The following is a 19,416-nucleotide window of genomic DNA, read 5'->3' as shown; positions in this document are numbered from 1 at the left end:
CGGCTGACAGCGTCCGCACGCCGTTGTGCCCTTCCGCGTGTCCCACCGGGAGGGGGGCTGCTCCGTGTGGAAATGTTTCTCTAGTCCTTAATTATACATTTATTACCTACAGCGGCTTGAACTCCGGGAGGTGTTTGACCTCTTTTTTGCGTTCTTCCTTGATAAATGAAGCCGGAGGTGACTTTTCCCTGGAGAACGCCCCCCGCCTGGGAAGGCGCGGCCTCCTCCTGCGCGGACTGCACCGCAATCCCTGGTTTTTACTGGAATTCGCGGCTTTCCTGTGCCGTGTTCCAGGCGCCCAAAGGCCGAGGGCAGCGCTGAACGCAGGGCCCGAGCCATGTTAACTCCCTGTATGGCGTTTATTTGACACATTCTCTGCGCTGTCCCGCCCCTGGCGGGGGTTGGGCTGCACTGACCTTAAACGGCCCCTTTCAGCCCCAGCCCCCTGTCACTCCGTCATCAAACCCGGCGTAGTCCGTGTCCTTCCCGCTCCGCTATTTTTCCCTGGTTTAAAGGTTTTTCCAGGGACAGCCCGGCCGGGTCCCAGTCCCGGTCCCGGGGCAGAGCCGGCCCCTTCCCTTTGCCGTTCCCGGTTCTGTTCCCGATGCCGGGACAATCCCAGCCGGTTCTCAGTCCCGTCCCCATTCCCCTTCCCGTTCCCTCTGTCCCGGTCCTTTCCCTGTTCCTGTCCCTTTCCCGGTTCCCATTCCCATCCTCTGTTCCTGTCCCATTCCCGGTCCCCATTCTCTTTCCCGGTTCCTATTCCCGTTCCCTCTCCCAGTTCCAATTTCCCGTTCCCGGTTCCTATTCCGGCTCCCATCCCCGCTCCCGATCCCATCCCTATTCCCATTCCCGGTTCCCGTTCCCCCTCCCGCTGCCCGCGGGGGGCGGGGCGTGCGGCGCGGACTCTTTTTTCCCGTGAGTCCCCGCGCGGGCGGCGCTGCGGCCGCGTCACGGGGTGCCCGCGTCAGCGCCGCGGCCGCCCCGCCGAGCAGAGCCGGGCCCGCCGCCGCCGCCGCTGCGCCATGGGCCGCCGCGCACCCCGCCGCCGCCGCGCCCGCCGCCCCCAACCGCCGCCCCCCCGCGCCCGCCGGCATCCTCATCGGAGACCGCCTCTATCCGAGGTGTCGCTCACCATCGAACCACTCCGCTGATCCCCAGGAGCGGCTCTCGCCAACCCCTCCATGCAGAACGGGTGGACCTGCAGGTGCCAGACCGACCTATGCGCATCCTGGCTTGCGAGCTCATCGCAGGGCGGCCTCATCCTGCTGCGGCTGGCCGCAGGTTGGTGGCCTCCCGGCGTCTCCAGCGGGAGGAAGGGAAGAGGGAAGGAAACGGGCAGGGCGGGCGGCGCCATTGGGCGGCGGGAAGTGCGGGGCGGCGTGGCCCACAAGAATGGCGGCGCGGGCCGGGCACTGATCCGGACTCCCTCTGCGCCTCCCTCTGCCCTCACAGGTGGCCATGGCGGACCGGGCCAGGTGCTGTTCATCGCTCTCACTCCAAGTCCTTCGTCAAGCACAGCTTTGAGGTGAGCGCGGCGCGGGGCACCGAGGCCGGGGGGGTTGTGTGGGACGGGCTGCTCGCCTCGGGCCTGGCGGGTTTGCTTCTTACTTGTGTAATTTTAGCCTTAGCGGGGTTAAATATTGTTTTCTTAACGGAAACGGGCCTTTCTTTCAGATTGTTGCCATGGCCTGCATCAATCTCGCGTCCAAAATCGAGGAGGCGCCTCGTCGGATAAGGGACGTGATCAACGTGTTCCATCACTTGAGACAGTTAAGAGCAAAAAGGTAAGATCAGCTTCGTTACGAACGTAAACACCTGTTACCGCTAATGTACTGCAGTGTTCGATTCACAGTATTTTTCCAGGCTAAGTTCAACGACCTAAAGTTGGGAAGGGAGTGCTCGTTGGCTGCTCTGTAGGCAGTACAGTGCAATCCCGACTTCTTCTGCTTTTGTTCACTTGGTAGACCCATTTCTGTTCCTTATTTGGCTGCAAGTCACGAGTATTGGTCCTAGTTTTAGGCTCATGATTGTAGCTTTTGGTTGGTTGATTGATATTTTTGTTGTCTTGCAATTATTGAAAGGTAGTCTTAGGTGCGAGTGGCCAGTAGTGGATTACTGTGTATTCTCCAGATTTTTAGCCATATTCAGTAGTCTTAATGCTTTTCTGTCGTTGGTGTGTGGTCTCTAGTGTGGTTTTGCTGCCAATTAAGCATCAGTTAAGAAAAGAAGTCGAATTTTTGGTGACGGCAGTAATTATCTTTTAGAAAAAAAGCCATTGTAGAAGATACCTGGAATAAGGTCTGGCTTGGCCTGTAGTGTGTGCAGCTTTAATGAGGAGCAGTGTGTAACCGAGTCTGGGAGGCTGGAGGCATCTTTAACATCTCTAATGCACAACGTGGGAGTGGTGTTGTCCTGGTGCCTGGGCAGGGGCAGGTGTTGCAGACCTGTGAGAGACCAGTGCTGCTTTCTGTGTGTAGAGCAATGTTTTTCTTGGGTAAAGCAAATTAACAAAGTAGTGAGAGGAACAAGGAGCGGTTGGAGGAGTTCCCTAAGTTGCTGTTAAACACAAAATCTCCTTAGTTCTGTCGGGCAGCAGAGTTATAGTCTGGGATTGGAGGCTTCAGCTTTGCTTTCAGTGGCTGATTGCCCAAAGGTTAAGGAACTCTGTAGTTACAACAGGATTTTGTTTTCAGCTAGATTATTAAATTCATGCTTTATTTCTCTACCCTGTGTCACCAGGGTACAGCAGGAATTGAACCTTCCACGTGGTGTAACCTTTTCTGAGAAACAGAGTAGAAATCCCTTAGGGAAACCAGCTCTTTGTTGGTGTCTTTATCTGGTTATGCTTCTGTTGCAGCCAAAGCTTTGGCTTGTACTGCCTCGTGCTCATTTTTCCCAAGTTAGTTGTAGATCCAAGAAGAAAGGGTCAGTGTCACACTTTGGGACTGAGCTTTGTTGGTTTTGGTGTTTAGGTTGTTACAGCCCTGAGGGAACTGTGAGAAGTGGTGTGGGGTGTGAGTTCAGTGGGACTGTCTTCCACAGTTCTGATAAGGGAGTCTGGTATTGGAATTACTGGAGCAGGTTCAGTGATTAGTAATGTTTTGGCCTCGATCCAGGCAGTGAAGGTTAATTAATCATATGCCTTGCTTGTCTCTGCAATGAGAATATGAATTAGCTGTTTCTTTGTGCTGTGTGAAGGATCAGAGAAACTGAACTTAACCTGTGAATTTAAATCTTTCCAGCTAGCCTGTTCCAAATCCCACCTTGTGCATGTTACATGGTGTCTAAAGTGCATCATGTCCAGAGAACTCGTGCACTGCTACCCATTATTTTCGGGAGAAATGGGTATTGTTGCTCTGCGATTCTGAGTGAATCTGCATGAAACGAACCTTAAAACGCTGCAGTCTGACATTCAGACTTGCACACCCCCCCTTATTTTTTTTTTTGTTTTTAGCAAGCAGGATGTAAACGTTTTTCTGTGCTTTTTACAAGCTGACAGTTCCATCACCTGTACACGTTATTAACTTCAACTCTTTTTTCCCTTGCAACCGACTATACAGCGACCAGCTACATTTACCAAAGCCTGGGTGATGTGGAGTGGTACATAAAGATGAAGCTGTCGTCATGGCAACAGTGAGTGAAGTATCGAAAATCCCCAAGGAGAAGCCAGTGCTCTGAGAATAGGTCACTGGAACCGGGGGACTAACAGGTTGGCCGCTGGTGAACCATTTGGAAGAAACTCCTGTATCTTGTTATAAGCTTTTTTCTTTGCTGTCCAGGTTTTTAGAATACTAGCTTAACCTTTTTGTTTGTTTGTTTTTTTAGTTTTTTTACTGAAGCTAACACTTAGGCTGTAGTTAGTTCCTCACACACAACCCAGAACTGAAACACTCAGGCTGCTGTACTTTCTTTTCTAGTCTAGTTTTTCTGTTAACTGAAGCTCTTAACCCGCACACACATCTGGGGTAGTTTGGGTAGGCTTTGCTTTCTTTCTTAACCAGTTTTGGGTTCTTAGTTCCACTTTCTGGCTCTGTATAATTGCAGTTTGAATTCATAGTAAAACAAGGATACAGAAATCTTGAATTTGTAAATTTACACCAGTTACGATGTAAGCAGTCCTTTCTATGTACCTGTTTGCAGAACTGGGAATTGCATTGGAATTTTCTTTTTATGAGACATGTAGTCAACTAGAGGTGGTATTTCTAATGCTGAGAAGTAAGAAAAAGCTAAATAAGTGTTTTGGACAAGCATATTTTCTTTTGAATTTCTGACGAGCAAATGTGATGTAGAACTGCATGTAAAATGTTTGTGTGCATGGAGAAAAGCTCGTACTGTGGAAAAACTGCTTTTAAATAACTGTGTGCCAAAACATGTGTTCTGAGCAAAGTGCAACTGTTGTTTATCTTGTAGAATGTAGCTCGAAGTTGCTTTTGTTTTTTCTAAATGTGCTTGAAAGCTGCAGAAAGTCCTGAGACTGGAACCAAATGTGACTGGTGTCGTGCTGTAACCTCACACGGGGCGCTTTGAGACGCTCAGGTGCAGGACACGGGTCCCTGCAGTGGGTTTGGAAGTGGCTGCATTAACATTACACGCTTAGTGCTCTTCAAACTGCCCTGCAAGTCTGTGCTGCTTGGATTTATGACCTTGGAGACAAGCAGAACTCGTGTTTTTATATTGACCAGCTTAACAGAGCTCCGGTCTGTGAAACGAGACGCCGCTGTTGTGCTGTACTTGTCAGAAGTACTTTGCTCCATGTGGCCATAATTACACGCAGGGCACTGTTCCTCTAATGGATTAGTCATCCCAAAGACATCAAAGTTTAATATTACATCCAGTGAAGTTGCAGCTGTGTTGAGAACTTAGGTCTCATTTGTCAGAGTGATTTCTAAAAACGGGTATTTGTAATTTATTTGTTGTTACAAGCACATTACAGAGTGTGTTAATCTGTTGGGTTGTTACACAATCTTAATCCCAATCAAGTGTTGCATCCGAGTGTTGGATTGGCTCCCCAGAGGGGACACTGTGTGCTCTGTTGTTAATGATAAAGTCTTGCCTGGAGCTCTAGTGCTATAAAACAGACTCAGAGTAAGAATTTGCAATATTCCTTGGCTATCCAGGGCTTGAAGGTCATGATTTATATATTTCATACATAAGGTTATAAGTTACTTTTCTCTGGTTTGTTACTTGGACCTAAAATAATTCTTGGACTGAGAACTAAGTGCAGCAAATGCAGTAGCAAAGTTCCTCTTTTTATTTAGTAGAAAGCAAAAAAATTTTCCAAAGGGAAGTCTCTGAAGTTTCCACCTTGTAAATAATTGTTTACCACCACTTCAGAGTTCATGCCAAAAGTGCTATATTGGTGAATCTTAATACGGTGGAGAACTTGACTTTGCCAGTAATAAAGTGCAGTAAAGCACTTAAATCTCTGCAGATTTTTATTTTTCCATAAGTGGATAAAAGTCTTTATTTCTGGAAACACTACCTGACAAACTGATGTTTTTCGTGGCTTCCTTAGAGCTGTAGGTCTGTGGAATTTGTGACCTGAGTAACGTGGGACACCAGAGTAAAGCAAAGCCCACTTGGGCTGTTGGGTTTCCTGTCTCTTGCCTGTGGAACATGTGCTAAGGGTGAACTGTTGGTGCTGATCCCATGGCCCTGGGGAAGGACAGTGAAAAACTAACATACAGTGAGGCTCATGTCTGTCCTGCTGCCCCTGGAGCTGCCTTAACTTCCTTACACAGCTGTCTGGGAATGCAGGGCCATGTGGAATGTGGGGTGGTGGAGGATCCTGTGCAGCCGTGTTGTCTGACTGATGGTGTTTCTGATAGACTGGAAGTCATGGCTGCCTTAAATCCATGATCCCAGGTGTCCCACCTCTGAGGAAGTGTTCTGCTAAACTGAGCCTGGGCACCTGAACTCGCTCTGGATGATGCTTTGCAGATCCTGTTAGTGCCAGTGATCTCTGGATAAAATTGTGGAGAGCAATACTGGAGGAAATATTGTTATAAACCCCAGTATAATTGATTGGAACGAATTGGAAGTTACTCAGTTTCACTGATTGAAAGAACTTGAGCTTGGTTTTCCCATTCTCGCTCCAGAGCACTGTGTTCAGCCTGCTGGAGTGTTCAGATAACATCAGCCTCTCACTGAAGTTGCCTTAAATAAGCTTGAAATGTTCTTGCTTTCCAGTTAATTTATGGGGGGGAGGAAACAAAATAACCAGCCAAAAAAACCCTCAAAACAAAAAACTCCCCCTATTCTGACTGGATTTATTTGGAGTAGCTGAAGTGGCAAACTGTAACGTTGCCCTGCTGAGTGAGAGTAATGCTTAACTGGAGAAGTTACCTTCATGTAAGTGGAAAACGTGGCATTTCTTAGCAAACAGGAAGAGTAAGGCTGGTGCTGGAGTTGTAGGTCCTTCCTGGCACCAAAAAGCTGCAGTAGTTCCTTCCAGAGCTGGGAGCTGCTTCTCTGCCCCTTGGGAAGAGAGGGGAGCTTGTGCTTCAAATTGTACAACATTGTGCTTTTCTTGAGGAAGTGGATGGTTTGCTGTGTCCTTTGCCAATGACAACCAATAGCTGTCCAGGTGACTGCAGGAGTCATGCCATAAACTGGATTATGGAAGTTGGGAAGCTCCTTGTCCAGCCTTGTAATTAAATCAGCCCTTTTTTATCCTGGGGTGAGAACCTTGGTTTGGAGTGTTTTATGTGCTCTGTGACCTGTCAGGGAAGAGAAGTGAGATCCACTCATGGAATTTGCAAGTTAGGAGTGAAATATTTTACCTGATACAACAAAAGCTGTATTTTGAATCCACTTTGCATTACTTTTTTTTTTCTTTTGAAGGTAATGTAATGGGTGTATCATATACACAGACTGTGGTTTATTGGAGCATAAGGAGCTCTGAAAACGTTTTTCTGCTTTGGAAAGCACATGGAATGTGTGAGACATTACAGGGGAAAAAGCTGATCTGTCTTCAGGAGGAAATGGATTCAAATATCCAGAGTGGAATGTTGAAAGGTCAAGTCTAAGCATGGGCAAAGCAAAGGATATGAAATGGAGCGTGACACTTGTGCATGAAGTGCACAGCAAGTCATTTGAGGTCAAAGTGCTTTGGAGAGTTCAGGTGTTGGATTTGAAAGGAATTAGGACTAGACAGTGCTAGAGTTTGAAATCTTTTTGTGGAATGAGCTCTTGTTTTGGAAATGCAAACAGCAGCAGGGATATCCATGGTACCCACTGGTGAGGGGTGCAGGGAGATCTGTCACCCTTCAGAGAGGAAATTCTGTGCTTTACTCAGCTTTTCACACACCACAGAGCCAGGGCTGCCTTGTTCTCTGAAGGCTGAATAATCTTCTCTTCAGTTTGTAGGAAACTGCAATTTCTAAAGCACAAGTTGCTACTTCAGTATTAATTAGGAAAAACCCTGTTCTGCCTTACTTCTGCTTTGAAGTCCTGCCTGGCAAAGGCAGTTGTGTCACATTCCTTCCTCCACCTCTGCCATGGAGAGGAAGGTTCTTTGGGATCCTTCCTGCCAAGCAGCTCCTCCCAGCAGCTGGAGCAGTGTAGTTTGCATACACAGCAGCAGAAGGCTATTTTTTATCTCAGCCATCTAATCTGTAGCTAGTCAAAAGCAGCAACTAAACTAGTTTATCTAAACTTGGACAGCACAAGATTAATGCTTAAACTTGCTTGCAGGAGTTGAAAACCGGTTTCTGTTGCCATTAGTTGGTTGGAAGGGAAAACAGAGTTGCCGTTATTTTTGGATATGCAAAACAGTTTTGATTTTATTTCTTGCAAACTATAGGACTCCAAGCCCCCTGATACTTGATCAGAACTACATAAACACCAAAAATCAAGTAATCAAAGCAGAAAGGAGGGTACTGAAGGAGTTGGGATTTTGTGTTCATGTCAAGCATCCTCATAAGGTGAGTTCTCAAAAGTAATCTAATTGTATCTATTACTCTACCTTGGTGGCATCACTGTGAGCTGTGGAACGAGAAACACAGGTGTCAGAATGACCTGCATTCTTCTCTTTGTCCCTCTGTAGTTGTTATTAATGTTTTTGCCAGAGTACTCAGGCAAACAGTCATATTGACTTGGGTTGAAATTGCTGCCTTGGGAAGGGTTAAAGGTGGTGGCTGGTTTTGAGAAATCTTAACCAGTTGTCTGAACATGATGGGAAGACTCTTGGGGATGGTCCTGGGCAGGGCTGAGAGTTGGACTCAGTGGTCCTTGTGGGTCCCTTCCAACTCAGCATATTCTGTGGCATGAAAGCTTACAGTGTGTGCTTAGAAAAGGAGCCCCCATTGTTTGGGAGTACTATTTGATTTTAAAAATATGTATTTACATACATATTTACTTCATCTTGCTTTATGAGTTAAAACCGAGTCTCTTTTCTCTTCCCCCCCTTATTTCTCAGATCATTGTTATGTATTTACAAGTCCTAGAATGTGAACGTAATCAAACCCTGGTACAGACAGCCTGGTAAGTTATTTTCCATTCTTTTCCTAGCCAGGAAAATAGTAGCAGAAATAACAAGCCTGATGATCCCTATGCAAAGCAATGAGCTGTAAGTTCCTACCCAAACACACGCTTTGAAAACATTGTGGTGCTTGTTTCTGCTCACTATTTTCATGGCTTGATTGCAGCGCAGTCATGGAGGACTCAATTTAACTTTGTTCTTTTTTCTACTCTTTGATTGAAGGGTAGTCCCTGATGGTAAGTCATAGAGCTCTGCCCTCTGCACCTCAGCCCTGACCTGGGGATGGCCGGTTTGGCTGCCCTTCTCTCCAGCCAAGCCAGTGCAAGCTCTCATCCGAGACTCACTGCCGTGATCCAGCGGGCAGCACCTCCGAGTGCGGAGGGGTGCCAAGGATTTGTATATTTGTTTCCAGAAGTAACTGTTCCAACTGTCTCTGAATGTCTTTGTTCCTACCTGCTGTATGCTGTAGTGTTTAAAGGACACGCGGGGGACAATCTGCCGACGGTTACTTGGTTCATTTGGCTAAACTTGAGTTCCAGAGAGGATTTCAGTGCATGCAGCATGTTCACGTAGAGCCATACTGGGCATGGGGGTTGGAGAGTCAATGCTGACTGAACTGCTGTTCCTCTCTCTCCCATAGCTTGGGAACTTAGAAATCCATGGAGGTCTCTGCTGTTATTGTATCTCCCAGCATGTGTTGCTTGGTAGTGCCCCCCCTGTGCCAGACCAGGAGCTCAGGGGAGTGGTGGCCCTGACTAACTCACAGGTCTCTTTCCACCACTCAGTGAGCTAATGGGATGCCTCTCTCTGGATGAAGTTAGTGGGACTCGAGGCACACAAAACTTAAGTGCAGTCAGTGTTTTATGAACTGCCTAGGTTGCCTCTGGAAGATGGTAGGTTGCAAATACACTGCTTTCCTGCTTGCACCTGGGTTTTATATTGGTTTTTAAATACAGCACCACTGGTGTCTGAGGCAAACAGCTGGACAGATGCAAAGTACTTGTTAGGTTGTGAGCTCTGGACATTTTGGGATAACCGAACCAAGGAAGCAGCCATGAAGTGCTGCTGGCATTTGCTACTACACATTGTTGCACTGGGGTTTCAAACAGTGCCAAGGTGCAGACTGTTACAAAGTGACACGTCAACACCAAATACCACAGTTCCACAGCAACCAAATGTTTAACATCATAACAGAAAAAATAATAAAGTCAATTGAGTCTCCAGTATTGTTATCCTCTAAAAAAAAAAATAAATAAAAAGTAAAGCAGAGATCCAACCTTTCACGCTGTGTGTTTTTAGGAATTACATGAACGACAGCCTCCGGACAAACGTGTTTGTTCGCTTTCAGCCCGAGACCATCGCGTGTGCTTGCATTTACCTGGCTGCCAGGGCCCTGCAGGTGAGCACTGCCTCGCATTGCTGGGGGGCTGCTTCCAACAGAATTCATGCAGACATTGAAAACAAAAGCCTGGGCTGTAATCCCTGTTGCTGGTTGTTTGGGTTTCAGATTCCGCTGCCCACTCGCCCTCACTGGTTCCTGCTCTTTGGCACCACGGAAGAGGAGATTCAGGAGATCTGCCTGACCACTCTCAAGCTTTATACCAGAAAAAAGGTAAGTTTGAGGTGTTTGGTTTTCCTGCTCTGTGTTTAGTGCAGCTTGAGCTGAGTTATGGCTCTCCAAAAGTTTGGGAATGCTGGAATACGGATCTACTAATGGGAAAGGCTCCCGTGAGGGGGGTGTGAGAACAAATTCCAGAAATTACCCCCATTACTGGACAGATGATTAAAGCCAGCTGAGTATTTTTCAGAAATGAGATAAAAATACAAATTGCATTAGCTCAACCTCTGACCTCATTGTTACTTCCACAGCCTAATTATGAGTTTCTGGATAAAGAAGTAGAAAAGAGGAAAATGGCACTGCAGGAAGCTAAACTGAAGGCAAAAGGTTTAAATCCAGATGGAACTCCAGCACTGTCGACACTGGGTGGCTTTTCTCCTGCATCCAAACCATGTAAGTTTGTTTTCTGAATAGGAACTTGCATAACACTTTGATAAGTAACTAAATCTGTGTCCCAGGGTAGTTAAAAAAAAAAAAAGGCAGGTTTGCTTCTCTAACTGCTGGGACAGTTTAGGCTCCCTCACAGAACTAAGCAGCAAGGCAAATCTTTTTTTTTTTTTTTTCAAACATAGATTTTAAAACCATTTTCAATACCTTGAAATAACATTATAGGGAAAAGGGATACTTTACTCCATACTTCCACAGGTGGGAGAGTGATCTATTAATGACATGCACCCTTCATGAGACAGGAGTTGGTGTGTGTTACATGGTGTGAAGAGAGACTCTGGATTCAGTTTGGGGGATGTTGCAATGGCCTTCATGGCTCCTTTTGCTGCAGGTGTCTCTGAAAATGGCTTTCTCTGCCTTTTTTAATGCACTTGGCAACTGTTCAGTGGGATGAAGGCAGGCAGCTGGTGGTCAGGAAATGGAGGAGGGAAAGGCACAGCACAGTCTTGGCACCAGAGGGAATAAACTGTATCACCTATTTTGAACCAGCCTGTCTGTCAGAAGTCTGATGGTTTGTCTTGGTGCTTTCACGTCTCCTGCTGCTGCTTTTGAGCTGTGAAGTGCCAGGGGGGTTCAAAGGCCCTCACAGGCCTTGACCCAGTGGTGGTGGTGAGGCAGAGAAGGCTCAGGGCCTGGTCTGTCTGTGGCTGTGCAGAAGCTTGGGCATGTGTTGTGAGGAGCAGCACTGTCACAGTTCCTTCTGAAGAGTCGGAGTTTTCAGAGGGTTTGACCTGGCAAGTGTGAATTTCTCATGGACAAAGAATGTGAGGTGGGAGCCAAGGCTGGGGGTGTTGGAAAGCAGGAACTCTTTTGGGCTTAGCAGCCCTTCCATGAGAGGTGAATCCATCTCTGTAAAGACAGTCACTTATGAGCTAAACACACTTAGCTGCAGTTTGCTGTTCAGTCTTAATCCTTTCTGTAACATTGGAAATTATTGTCCAAGTAACAAGCTCTGTATCTGTGGGCCATAAGGGCAGCTTTTATTTTGTGCCTTTTGGCCTCTGGTGGATGAAGGTGAGCCTGGCTGTGTGGTGTGGAGTCACAGTGCTCTTACTCCTCTGCTGTCACTTGGCTTCACATTATGGGTCTCCCCATGAACATCCTGCTGCAGGAACGAACTAAAAATGGAAAGATGGAACGAAATAGTAGCTACTGAGTTTGTATCTACATTTAGTGCAGATACTGGTACAGGTGTTTAAGGGACGTACAGTATGTTCATGACAAAGGATGAATAAATAGCTAATTTTGAATTTAAATTCAATTCTCAGCTTCCCCGAGAGAAGTAAAAGCTGAAGAGAAATCACCAGTGTCTGTGAATACCAAAACCATTAAAAAGGAGCCAGAGGAGAGGCAGCAAACCTCCAAGAGCCCTTACAATGGGTAGGTAAAACCTCTCCTGGTAAAGAGAATACTTGAGTAAAAATGCTTTCTTTAACTAAAGTACAGCGAGCCACTGCTGAGCTCCTTCAGTAGTGAGTAACAAGTGCCTCAGAAGTGCAAGCCTGGTTTGTTTTTGCCCCCCTCCAGCTTGAGAAAAGAAAGCAAGAGAAGTCGAAGCAGCAGGAGCGGCAGGCGGGCCCGGGCGAGGGCAAAGTCTCGGTCTCGCTCGCGACACGGCCGAGCGGCGGCAGTGAGTGGGGGCTCTGGGGAGGGCAGGATGGGGCAGGGGCTTCGGGGGCTATTGGCAGGCTCAGTTCCATCAGGATCCCATCACAAATGGGAGCAGTCTGGGCACACAGTGCCCGTGGAAGGGGTGAGAAGTGCCACAGGACCAGTTAGACGTGTGGCAGCTTTGTGGTGTCAGTGCTCCCTGGTGCTCTGCCCGGCTCTTCAGGGCTCTGCCCCTCTCCTGTGGTGGGAAGAGGGGGATGCAGGGAGTGCTCCTGCCTTCATAAATACATACTTTTGAAGAATCTTCAGGCTCATATCCAAGTTGGAAGCTGCCAACTTGGATGTCAGTGAAGGGTTCCCCAAAGTATCCCTGTGAGATCACTGAGGGAAAAGGGCAATAAGCAGTTTGTGAGCTGGTGTTGAGGGGAGATTCTTGACAAGGTGGAAAAATCTCAAAAGGTGCTGCATTCTGGGTTTGGTTTGGGCTGTTTATTTTTAAATGAGCTCAACTAAAAGAATCCCAGACTGGTTTGGGTTGGAAGGACCATAAAGCCTATGCAGTCCAACCCCCTGCCATGGGCAGGGTCCACCTTCCACTAGCCCAGGCTGCTACATTTGGGGAATATACACTGTCCTTCCTTATTGTAGTCCCGTGGGGAAAAAACAGCCCTCTGACTTCTCCTCAGTGCCTCGCGCCCCTTTGCTGTGGTTTGGTTGTTGTTTCCCCGTGTGGAAGGCCCGTTCTAACTGCCCCTCTCCCGCAGCTACAACAACCGGCGCAGCCTGTCGGGCACCTACAGCTCGCGGTCGCGGAGCCGCTCGCGCAGCCACAGCGGGAGCCCCCGGCGGCACCACAACCACGGCTCCCCGCACCTCAAGGCCAAGCACGGCCGCGAGGAGCTCAAGGGCGCCAACAGACACGGCCACAAGCGGAAAAAATCCCGCTCCCGCTCCCAGAGCAAGTCCAGGGATCACTCGGAGGCCGCCAAGAAGCACCGGCACGAGCGGAGCCACCACCGGGAGCGGCGCGAGCGCTCCCGCTCCTTCGAGCGCTCCCACAAGGGGAAGCACCACGGCAGCGGCCGCTCGGGGCACGGGCGGCACCGGCGCTGAGCCCCCGGGCACAGAACTGTGGCACTGCACAGCCCCTGCCAGGTTTGGAGGGACTTGGGCCCCGGGGCTCCTTTGCCAAGAGGGGCGGAAGACTTTTGTTTGTTTTTTCTTTTGGGACAGGAACTGTTACCAACTTTTTGCACATAATACCTTAGCAGTATCCAAGGGGTGGAAAACCATGATCAGGTTCGTTGTATGTATTAGAGCTGTGTATTGTTTATTGAGCTGAGAACTGGAGACAGGATTTCTGTAAAAAAGCAAAACCTACCTTATTTTTATACCAGTCAATTGCAGACGCTTATATTTAAGTATAGTTATTTGTTTAAACAATGGTGGAGACTTTCTTACACTGGTTTTAGTCTGCATGTGTTGAAAGATTTTTACAAGAAATAAAATATAAAGCTTTTTTTTTTTTTTTACTGCCTGTTGGATGCCAAATGTGTTGGAACTAAACTTACTTTTCTTACACACCCTGGCCTTGAGTGCTGTGCCTGAGTGGGACATGGTGGGTAAACTGGGAAAGCTTTAGATGTTTGTCCTTCCCAGGGAGGCCAGGCAGCAGTTGGAATAAATGACCATGGACCTCTCTGAAGTTCAGTGGGAGGAGCCAGGGATGGGTGTCCTGCTCTGTCAGCTGCCCTGGGAGTTTGGGGTGTCCCTGTCCCTCTCAACTCTGTGGGGCAGAGGGCAGGAGCTGCGTCAGCTGTTCCAAAGGCCTGGAGGGATCAGGTTTGGGGTTTTATTTCCCATCTTTCATTGCAGTGGCAGGATGCTGGCAGGGGAAGGAGGGATCCTCTTGCAGGTGAAGTGCTGACACAGCTTTCAGCTGAGCAGGGCCACCCCTGCAAGGGTCATGCTGACACAGCTTGGGAAGCTCAGACACATTCCCTGTGCTGCACTGAAAGCAGGAGCTGCTGGGAGCTCCTCACTGTGTCCTGCTGCTGGAGCTGTGTCCTGGGGTGGGACAGCTCCAGTGCCAGGGAAAGGAGAGAGGGAAGGGGTGAGGAGGAACTGGGTCTGATCCCTACAGCTGCTGCTCAGGTGGTACCAAGACCTGAAACCCGCAGTGGTGAGGAGTTTGCTGTCCTTGCTGACCCAGAGTCTGGCATGGAAAGACCTTTTCCCTCCCTCAGTGCCTCTCCACTTCCCTGCCGAGGGTGACCTGGCTGGAATGTTGAGCTGCAGAGCCCAGGTGGGGGCAGGTCTGGCCCCTGGGACTGTGGGAGCAGTGCCAGCCTGGGTGCCCACACCCTGCAGGCCTCAAATAGGAGAGGGAAACCGGCTGAGCAGAACCTTCCTGAGCTGGAGCTTTCCTGCCCTGTGTCCTGCTGGGCCCCGGCTGCAGCTGCGCCCTGGAAATGCAAAAGTGAGCGTGTATTTTCGAAAGGGAGAAGAGAAAATGTCTTCTCTGTTTCTTGGTTACCACCGTGGGTTTTTAATCTGTAATAACTGTGTTTTGTGTGTGTTGCTTTCAGGAAAATACATTTGTTGCCATGACAACAAGAGTAGCTTTTCCCCCAGATCCCAGTGCTCGGATAGTCGAGGGCAACAGTGGAATCCCAGGGCTGCAGGAGCAGCAGGATTGCCTGGAGCTCCCTTGGACTGGGGGTTTGGGTGTGGGGGTGACACTGGGGGCTCAGCTCTGTGTGTGTGAGCACTAACAACCCTCTGTGCTTCCAGTGCTGGGCAGAGATGGACCTGCAACGTGGAGCTGGAACAGCTGGAGATGAACAGCCACACACCATCTGCTCCCTGACAGGCGACGAGAGGTTTGCTGTTCTCTCCATGGGGAAAAAACTCTCCAGCCAGTGGTGGATGAAGTGATGCATGGTGGCCTCAGCCACCCAAGAGCTCTGCCAGCTGTGGGCTCTGGGGTTGGTGGTTGCTGAGGTAAAAGCAGCAGGACTTTCCCAACGCCAGGAGTTCCAGGTCAGAGCTGTCAGGAGGAGGAGCCCACTGTGGGTGAGCTGAGTCACTGCCTGGGCCCCTTGCTCGTGGGCTCTGTGGGGGGAGAACTCTGGCAGGGTGATGGTTCTGAGGGGCTGCAGCCCCTTAATGCCCCTGTTCCTGGAGGACTTGTCAAGGCCCTGCTGGGCACGACAGCCAGAAATCTCACCGTGACAGTCGATGTCTCTGCCGAGCCTTTGAAGGGCCGTGTGTGTTCCCTGAGCTCTACATCACTGAAATGAATCCCCTGAGAGGGCTGGTTGGCTTCAATCACACTGACCCCCAGCGTCCCTCGGGGCTGCACTCACCTCTCTCAGTGGCTGACAGGGATTTTTCTTTAAGATTTGTTATTTTTAAATTCCTCAGTGTCTTCCACGTTCTTGGGTCACTAAGGGGAATCTCCAGCAGCACAAACACCTCTGACATCCAGAAGCCTCCAAGCAGCAGGAGGGCCTCACCACAGCTCCTGCCTGGAGCCCCCAGCTCTGCTTCCCTGCAGACCCAGGCAGGGGGAAAAAACACTGATGGATGTGTTTGAGAAGTGAGACAGAGCTTCGAGTGCCCAGCACTGACCTTTGGTGTCTCACTGCCCTGATTGTCACATGCAGGGGCTTTGTCCTGCCCAGTGCAGGAGTGGAGTGGGCAGGTGAAGCACCAGGAATTAAGATTTTGGTCCTTCCTGTCCATCTTCCCCAGGATTTTCATGGGTGGTGTCTCCAGGGCTGTCACAGCTGGCAGAGGTGGCTCAGGCTGAGCCTCAAGCCCAGATGGTCACGGGCAAATGTTGGCTGAGCACTGGCAGAGTGGAGCCCTCCTGGGAATGGCAGCTGGGGGAGGCAGGAATGGGAGCTGTGTCTCACCCTGAGGCACAGTCCCCTGGCTGGGATGGATCCAGGAAAACCAGCTCCAACAGCACCTGACTGCGAGCCTCGAGCTGCCCGTGGGAGCTGCAATCCAGAGGGAAAGGGGAGCAGGATGGTGAGAGGGGCTTGGCAGGGGGGACAGGGTGGGGACACCTGTGTGGCACCGAGTGTGGCACCCACTGTGGTGCCACGGGGACAGTTCCCTGGGAAAACCAGAGTATTCCTGCACTGCCTGACAGGCTGATGGGAATCAGGTGCTGCCAGAGCTCTGACAACCTGGGACCCACAGGGACAGGGGGACACGTCTGTCCCAGCTGAGCAGTTCTCTGGGGGCACAGGGGCTTGGGGGGGTTGGTCTCACCCTCAGAGTTGCTTTTCCTCAGGGAAAGAGGTTTGTTACAATGTTTTGACTAATTGTCAACAAAGTGCTGCAAATGTTTGAAGGGATTTACATTCAGACTGTTCTGTCCTTCCCTTTCAGCTTTGTCACAAGCCTTGGAAGGATGAACCTGGACCAGGAGCTTTGGATGGTTTGGGAAGGAAAAAAAAGAACAACATAAGGATATTCCTGATGGGAATTGACCCAAGAGGTCCCTGTCAGGGCTTTGGCCACCCCCAAACCCCACAGGTGAGTGACAGCAGCAACAGCACACACTGATAAGGGTCCCTTTTCCAGGAAATCTTCCCCTGGTTGCTGCTCCTGCCAGGGAATGTTCATGAAATCCATCATTTCCCATCAGGCCATCCACAAACGTCCAAGCTCGTGGCTCTCCTGTCCGTGCTCCCCAGTGCTCCCTGCTCCAAAGCACAAGGTTGTTGCTTCCAGGCTCTTTGGGGCAGGAAACAAACCTATGGCTGTGGCACAGCAGAGCTCTGGCAATCAGAGGGGAAAACACTCCTGCAAAGGCAACAGCTCTCCATCCCCACCTCCTGCCTGGGCACAGCCCAGCAGGGCAGCTCAAAACAAAACAAGTTGAAATTAGCAAAGCTGGCCTGAAAAAAAGTCCTTATATTGCAGTAGAGGGGGAAAATTGACAAAAGTTACCATTTTTGTCTTAGGGTAGAAAATCCCTTGTCATGGGTTTGCTGGAGAGGACAAGGGGCTCATGGACCCACCTCAAGCAGTCCCAACACCGCTGGGGATCCCGGGAATGCTGTGAACACCCATTCCCGGGAATGCTGGGCACCCCTCACTCCCGGGAATGCTGTGAACGCCCATTCCCGGGAATGCTGGGCACCCCTCACTCCCGGGAATGCTGTGAACACCCACTCCCGGGAATGCTGGGCACCCTTCACTCCCGGGAATGCTGCCGCTGCTCCCGCTGCCATTCAGGGTTCGTTCTGTAGGTGGAAGTGTTGCAGAGCCCAGCTGAGCATTCCCAGCTGAGCATTCCCTGCTGAGCATTCCCTGCTGAGCATTCCCGGGCTCTGCCGGAGCCCCGCACAGCAACCCCCAGGAGAGCCGGCAGGGAGGGGACAGGGTCCTGCCCCGGGGCAGCCCCATGCAGGGGGTCAGACAGTCAGCTGCTACCCGAATTCCAGCTGTGGGGATGGATGGGAAGCCTCGAGGGGTGATGTCACCCACCAGCCATGTGAGATCCCCCAGTGCTGACCAGTGACAGCCGGTGTAACACTCCCTGTGCTGGGCTGTGCCAGCTGGGGGGTCAGCCTGAATTACCCTGCAGGGAGGGTTACAGTGGGGTCACTCAGCACAGCTGAGCTCCCCGAGGGCCTGGCACAAGTTTCCCAGGGAAGCTGTGGCTGCCCCATCCCAGGAAGTGTCCAAGGCCAGGTTGGACTGGGCTTGGAGCAACCTGGTCTGTGGAAGGTGTGGGGACAGGACCTGCCCCTCCCTCCACCAGCATTGTGGAGCAGCTCCCAGGGGCCATGATTTCTGTCAAGGAAATCATTTCCCAGCAGCTACTGCAGAGAGAGCCCCAGGAAATACAACAGGGATTGAGCAGAGCTGTTGGCCTGGTCCTGCTGTTCCCCCAGAGCTCTGATAGCTGAGAGGAAACAGCCGTGGGAAGGATAATAACTGAGTCTCCTGGGGCCTTACCAATCCTGCTGGGGAAGGGTTTCTGTGCCCCAGTGAAGTCCAGGTGAGTGGAGCAGGGCTTTTGATCCCACTGAGGCAGTTGCAGGTCCTGGGCAGCTCCTGGTGTGTGCTCTGTGCTCAGAAAGGAGCCAAGAGGGGAAATCAACAGCAAAAGGATCTTAAACCACGTGAATCCACTGCAGGGCTCTCACCGGTTCAAACACACCCATCCAGTGATTGGTGCATCTTCCCAAAATACCTTCCTGCCTGGGACCTGGTGTGGGGTGACCAGGAGCTGGCACCCGGGGGCCTGAGCTCCCAGGTTGGAGTGATTTGGGGCTGGGAAGCCGAGGCTTTGTTCAGAATCTGAAGGCTTTTCTATGCCACGACTTCTCTGAAAAACAAACACCCTCAGCATCTCGAGTCAGCTGGAGCTGGCTCAGAATTCCCCCCCATGCTGAGGAGACACCTGCTCTGGTGACACACCGTGGAGGGGGAGGGCTGGGGCTGTCGCTGCTGCTCCTTTGGCGGGAATAAATCACCCCCTCTCTGCACCGACAACATCCTCCCTCCCTCCCGCTCCCCCCGCGGTGTCTCTGCCGGGGCCCCGGGCCAGCATTCCCAGCGCTCAGTGTTTGTATCCACACGATGTTCTGGACGAGCAGGACACGCAGGATGAGAGCACAGTAGTCGTTTGCCATCAAGGAAACCGCAAGCAACAAACAGAGATGTTATCTCTGACATCTGGTTCTGGTTTGGGGAGATCTGTCTGCCCGTGTTAATGGGATGGCTCGCGGCTGTTTTTGTTTTAGGACTCCTCGTGGGTTCCCTTGGCAACAGCGAAGCCAACACGGGGATAACAGCCTGGGAACACAAAGGCAGCACTGACACCCTTCCCCTCAGCAGCCAAGGACGAGAGCTGGTGACAGTGACCTTGGGACAGGCCAGCTCGATGGGAAGGTGTCTCCAGCCAACCTTTCAACGCCCCAGGTAAGAGATTTTAAGAAGCTGTGCTGGGGGGTTCCTGGGATAACAGCCCCCTGAAGCACATCCAAGTGCCTCCAACTGAACCCTGCCATGGGTGCTGTGCATCCCCTGGGAGCAGCACTGGGCACAGGATAAAACCCAGGGGTTTGCTGATTACAAGACCAAGATGTGTTACTTTAAACAAAATCCCCAAAGCAGACCCTGGGCTTTGGGTGAGAGGTGCCAACCCCTGTCCTGTGCCATAGAATCCTTGAATCCCAGACTGGTTTGTGTTGGAAGATTTAAAGATCATCCAGTTCCACCCCTG

General features: G+C 50.5%; 1 protein-coding gene and 1 long non-coding RNA gene across 5 annotated transcripts in view; both read left to right on the top strand.

Annotated features, from left to right (window-relative positions):
- The first annotated feature begins 1,222 nt into the window (after window positions 1–1,222).
- On the top strand, window positions 1,223–13,749 carry CCNL1 (cyclin L1). The gene is given in 12 exon segments (XM_029962315.1): window positions 1,223–1,370; window positions 1,424–1,467; window positions 1,469–1,528; window positions 1,678–1,787; window positions 7,808–7,928; window positions 8,423–8,487; window positions 9,785–9,884; window positions 9,993–10,097; window positions 10,355–10,496; window positions 11,819–11,930; window positions 12,078–12,180; window positions 12,915–13,749. Coding segments are annotated over 12 exon segments (1,470 nt in total). The 3' UTR covers window positions 13,275–13,749.
- Window positions 13,750–14,559: 810 nt separating this feature from the next.
- LOC108640840 overlaps window positions 14,560–19,416 on the top strand; it is an 8,450-nt gene continuing 3,593 nt past the window's right edge. For 2 of the 4 annotated variants that reach the window (XR_001921541.3, XR_001921540.3), the window contains exon 1: window positions 18,773–19,112. This is a non-coding gene — a long non-coding RNA (uncharacterized LOC108640840). Of the gene's footprint in view, window positions 16,200–16,565; window positions 16,713–18,772; window positions 19,113–19,416 lie in introns of those variants that run through there. The other 2 variants (XR_001921543.3, XR_001921542.3) reach the window with 2 other exon arrangements.

This window comes from Manacus vitellinus, unplaced genomic scaffold, assembly GCF_001715985.3.
Source record: "Manacus vitellinus isolate BGI_N305 unplaced genomic scaffold, ASM171598v3 scaffold_45_pilon, whole genome shotgun sequence".
Lineage (NCBI taxonomy): Eukaryota > Metazoa > Chordata > Aves > Passeriformes > Pipridae > Manacus > Manacus vitellinus.
The sequence above is the reverse complement of the archived record's forward strand: the minus strand, read 5'-3'. Positions and strand labels throughout refer to the sequence as shown.